Source organism: Monoraphidium neglectum (assembly GCF_000611645.1).
Source record: "Monoraphidium neglectum strain SAG 48.87 unplaced genomic scaffold scaffold00897, whole genome shotgun sequence".
NCBI lineage: Eukaryota > Viridiplantae > Chlorophyta > Chlorophyceae > Sphaeropleales > Selenastraceae > Monoraphidium > Monoraphidium neglectum.
In genome coordinates this window covers 1-4,944 of record NW_014012731.1, presented here as the reverse complement: position 1 = coordinate 4,944, position 4,944 = coordinate 1, and the positions used below count along the sequence as shown (strand labels likewise).

General features: G+C 64.0%; 1 protein-coding gene across 1 annotated transcript; it reads right to left on the bottom strand.

Moving 5' to 3' along the window:
• Positions 1–1,645: 1,645 nt before the first annotated feature.
• MNEG_5833 (acyl-CoA oxidase) lies at positions 1,646–4,906 on the bottom strand (the record flags this gene model as incomplete). Its single annotated transcript, XM_014045689.1, has 10 exons — positions 1,646–1,749; positions 1,979–2,054; positions 2,283–2,336; positions 2,520–2,600; positions 2,829–2,919; positions 3,153–3,258; positions 3,620–3,758; positions 4,122–4,295; positions 4,567–4,659; positions 4,853–4,906. The coding sequence occupies 10 exons, from the start codon at positions 4,904–4,906 to the stop codon at positions 1,646–1,648; spliced, it is 972 nt and encodes a 323-aa protein (XP_013901143.1).
• Between the last annotated feature and the right edge of the window lie 38 nt (positions 4,907–4,944).

The window sequence follows — 4,944 nt, the reverse complement described above, 5'->3', positions numbered from 1 at the left end:
CAGCGCCGAGGGGCGGCCTGTTGAGCCGCGGTCGCTTTGAGCTTGCAAGCCGCCCAATTCGGCGTTCGGTTGTGCTGTCGGCGGCAGGGAGCCGTGCGGGTTTCAAAAGCGCCGCTCCAGCGGGGCGCTCCACCACATCAACTGACCACAGCTTGCAGATGACTCTTTACGGGCCCAAGATACTCCTAGCGATTCAGCCCAGCATAATCAGATCATCGCTGCTGTCACTGGCGCTGTTTCCCGGATATCGGGGCGTGAAACGCATGTTATATGCGTGGCTATTGTCTTCAGTGACACGTGTACATCTGGTTGAAAGCAGGGGGTGACTGTCGCGCGCCGCAGCTGCTGTGGTACGCGCATGTGCTGTTCAGCGCCCGCCCAGGATGAAAGAGGGCGAGACGTCCCTGCTTATTGAGGGCGCGGCGTTCCTGGTGGTCGCAGTACTGCTGCTGTGCATGGTCAGCAGCCGCTACGATGTATCGGAGTGGTTGCCCTGGCGCCAGCGACGTGCGCAGCGGGCTGCCACCCCGCAGCGCTTGGATTAGCTAATTGCAATCATTGCAACGCTTGGTAGGACACCCTCGTGGCCGGCGGCCTGTAACCAGCCAGTGACCTCTGCTCGCATGCAGCAACCTAGGATCGGCCGACCTTTGAGTGTCGACCACAACTGAGTAATCATACTAAGCGGCCGCGCGGCGCATAGCAAAGCTGGCGGGCTGTGGGGCGGTGCCACGCGCGAGAGCGCAATGCACCCTCAGGCATGAAGCACTTGCAGCTGCATATATTGGGGGTGCGTGCGCACATATGTGGCGCCCTCCGCTGCTTTGCCGCGCCGCGGCAGGCCTTTCTGCGCGCATTTGCTGTTCTGCGCCCGCCGAGGATGAAAGAGGGCGAGACGTCCCTGCTTATTGAGGGCGCGGCGTTCCTGGTGGTCGCAGTACTGCTGCTGTGCATGGTCAGCAGCCGCTACGATGTATCGGAGTGGTTGCCCTGGCGCCAGCGACGTGCGCAGCGGGCTGCCACCCCGCAGCGCTTGGATTAGCTAATTGCAATCATTGCAACGCTTGGTAGGACACCCTCGTGGCCAGCGGCCAGTAACCAGCCAGTGACCTCTGCTCGCATGCAGCAACCTAGGATCGGCCGACCTTTGAGTGTCGATTACAACTGAGTAATCATACTAAGCGGCCGCGCGGCGCATAGCAAAGCTGGCGGGCTGTGGGGCGGTGCCACGCGCGAGAGCGCAATCCACCCTCAGGCATGAAGCACTTGCAGCTGCATATATTGGGGGTGCGTGCGCACATATATGGCGCCCTCCGCTGCTTTGCCGCGCCGCGGCAGGCCTTTCTGCGCACCCCCATCGGTTGGGGCGCCTCAATCCACACACAAAACAAGACACATTCAAGGGGTCTCAAGCAAACCCACGCACAACAAAAAACTGGGGCGTGGACCGCTTGAACGTAGCACCAGGGGCACAAGGGGGCATAACAAGGCAACCAGCACATTCGGGCAAAGTTTGTAAACGAGCATGGCAAACTACAGCAGCCGCCCCTCGTCCTCAACTACCGACGACCGGCGACGCCTCCCGCGCTGCGCCGCACCCGCCGCCGGGAGGCGCAGCGGAGGTGCAGGTGCCCACGCGCGCCGCTCACGCCTGCACGTCCGGGGCCGCCCTGCGGGCCTTGGGCGCCTTGAAGGCCGCAATGCCGGTGGCGCCGCGGCCGGCCACCAGCACATTGACGTCGTAGGTGCCTGCCGGTTGGCGGTTGGGCGGTTGGACAGTCCGCGGTTGGTGGGCCGGCTGGGTGGATATGGACAGTGCCTCGCGCGAAGGCTCACAGGCTGAAAGCGGATGCACAGGCAGCTTGCCTCGAACTGCGTCCTCTTGCACCCTTGCCGCCCTGGCCTCCCAGTCTCTCAGGCCGTGACCAAAAGCGCTTGTGTACGCCCAGTCCCCAACAAGTCGCCCCCCACTACCCACCCTCGTAAGTGTAGATGGCCTCCATGTCGCAGAAGTGCTTGGCCACCAAAAAGTCTGCCTGCACGCCGTTGCCCCCCTGAGAAGGTCGGCGGATGCGAGTGGGTGCGCGCTGCTGCTTGGGGCGTCAATTGGGGCTGCAGACAGCAAAATTTGAGCGCCTCGGCAGTAGTCAAAAGACAGGAGCAGGCACCAGCAAGATGAAAGGATACTGACTCGGTCAAACAGCTCCGGTTGTGAGCGTTCACACCGCATGTGGAAGTGCGAAGGGCCCAGTACCTCTTGCTCCCCCCCCCAAAGGCCTCACCAGCAGCTCTCGCGCCAGCGCCACGCACTCGCGGCCGCGCAGAGTGTTCCACGCCTGACATGTGTGTGCAAGTCAGGGGAAAGGAGAATCCTCAGGGTGGCGTGTTTCCGACGGAGAAAACACGCATCGCCGTGCGTGGCACGCAAACGGTGCTCATGGTGCTGAGGGCGCGAAAAAAACCTCCCCGTGTCCCAGGGCCCACAAGCTGCAGCACTCTCCCTCCTCCAGGCCGCCCACCTTGGCCAGGCTGGCCTGCTCGTGCGTCAGCCGCCCCTCCTCCGACAGCCGCGTGATGCGCCATGACATCATCCACATGCCCTGAGGGATTGACAGCAGCAAAAGCGCGCAAACAGCGTGCAGCTGCTACATTCAGGGCCACCATTGATTCGCAATTGCATCCAAAAAAGCACAGCTGTGACCACTGGCGGCCCACATGCCTGTGGCGCTACGCCTGCAGCAAAAGCCAGTGGCAAAAAAGCCAGTGGCATCCCCCACCCTGGCCCTGCCCGTCAGCCCGCAGCCCCGGGCCCCAGGGGGGGTCGTCACCTGAATGTTGCCCAGCATGCGTGCCAGGCGCTCCTGCACCAGCTGGAACGACGCCAGGGGCGTGCCAAACTGCTCGCGCTCCCGCACGTACCTTTTGAAGGGGGGAAGAAGCGCATGACAACAAGGTTTGTTGGCTGAAGGGTCGTCACCGCCCCAGGCGCGGCGACGTTGAGTTGGGAGGGCCGGCTGCCCTCAGATTTTGGATGGCAGAGGATCCCAGCGGTCTCAGCAAAGTCGGCATGAGAACTCCTTGGCCTGCGTAAAGCTCTAGTCCGTTCCCGTGCTGCCTTCGAGGTCCATCCCCACCCGCCCCCGCGCGCGCACCGCGCCGCCATGTCGTACGCGCCCATGGCCATGCCGACGGGCATCCAGCCGACCATGATGCGGCTGAGGGCCAGGACCTTGTTGGTGTCCTTGAAGCCAGTCACACCTTCAAATTGGGGTGTACAGGGAGGAAGACATGGGCGGGAGGTGGGCGCGCAGGGGTGGGGGCAGTAGGAGGTCAGCGCATGAGCGGAAGAGAAGGGCGATGCCGTGCACGGCAAGCTCGTTCCTAGCGTTCCAACCCTGCTGTCGGCAACATTGGCCCGGCGGGCGCGGCGATCGCTTTGTCCCTGGCCCTCGCTGGAAAACACCCGAACCAGCCTGGATTTTGCCAACTCGCACGCACAACACCCAACTTCATTCCCAGCTCACCTGTGCGCTCCGCACCCCCTTGCGAAACCCACCCCTGCACCCCAGTCGCCAGACCCGGAGCCCCAGCCCCTGCCGGCCGCGCGCGCCCCACACACCTGGCAGGCGCTGCGAGTCCGGCACGAAGCAGCGGTCAAACACCATGTCGGCGTTCTGCACGCAGCGCAGCGCGATCTTGTTCTCGATCTTGGTGGCCTTGAACCCCGGGGTGCCCTTCTTGACAATGAAGCAGTTGACCTGGCGGTTGATGTGGGGTTGATGTGGGGTTGACGTGGGGTTGATGTGGGGTTGATGTGGGGTACGACAGAGCGCAAGGGATTAGGGGGTGGGAGGACCGACACGTGCAGGTGGTGGTGCGGGTGAATTTGGGTGTGGCCTGGGTTGGCATCAGGCGGCGATGCACCCTCCAAGATGGCGTGCCGACCAGCCAGGGCAAGATGGTTATGAAAGTGGTTCGGTTTGTCACCCCGCAAAACCTGCACTCCCAGAACGACTCACACACCCACACCCGCACACATTCACATGCACAGCAATACACGCGATCGCACACATGTGCACAAGGATGGCACGCTTTTGCCGGCAGCGCGATAGCCCCCGCACCTGCCCTGTCTCGCTGTTGCGGGCCCACACGACGACGACGTCCGCCCACGTGCCGTTGCCGATCCAGCGCTTCTGCCCGTCCAGCTGCCAGCCGCCAGGCACCTTGGTGGCCGTGCAGGTCAGGGCCGACGCGTCGCTGCCGTTGGACGGCTCCGTCAGCGCCCAGCAGCCCACCTGCCGTCAACCATTGAATTTATTTGGCGTTGTTTGGGGCGAGCGAAGGGCGTCGCGCCAGTACCTGAGCTGCTGCTCTGCGGGCGAGTGCGCCCGAGTAAGGCAGGGAACGAACCAGGGCTGACGGCCGTCACGGCCACGTCCCGCCGGCCCATGCAGGACAGCCCGTTGCCGTGCGATGCAAGGGGTACCACCCACCCTGCCGCTTCCCAGCGCTAGATTTGCGGCGTGCTCCTGCAGCCGTCGCTCAGCACTGTCCTTTTTGCCCCACCTGCTTGTAGCTAGCCATATCTGCCAGGTAGGCGTTCTTCTGCTCCTCTGACCCCAGCAGCCCGATGGTGATCAGCGCCAGGAAGTTGTGCACCTGCAGCAGGCGTCGGTGTCCGCGCAGTTCGTGCCGGGTACTGGGAGAGCGCACGCGCTGGGTGCACTGGCAGGCGCACGCCGCGACGCGGCCGGCAGGGCAGCTCCGGCAGACGCTGACGAGGCTCGCCTGCTGCCCCAACGCCGGGGCCTTGGCACAGTGTGCCGGTGCAGCCGCACGACGCGGCGCTCACCAGTGTGAAGGTGGAGATGCTGGCGTCGACGCGGGCGTACTCTGTGGCCGCCATTGCGTTGGCCATGATGCTGAGGCCCTGTTGGGTGGGGG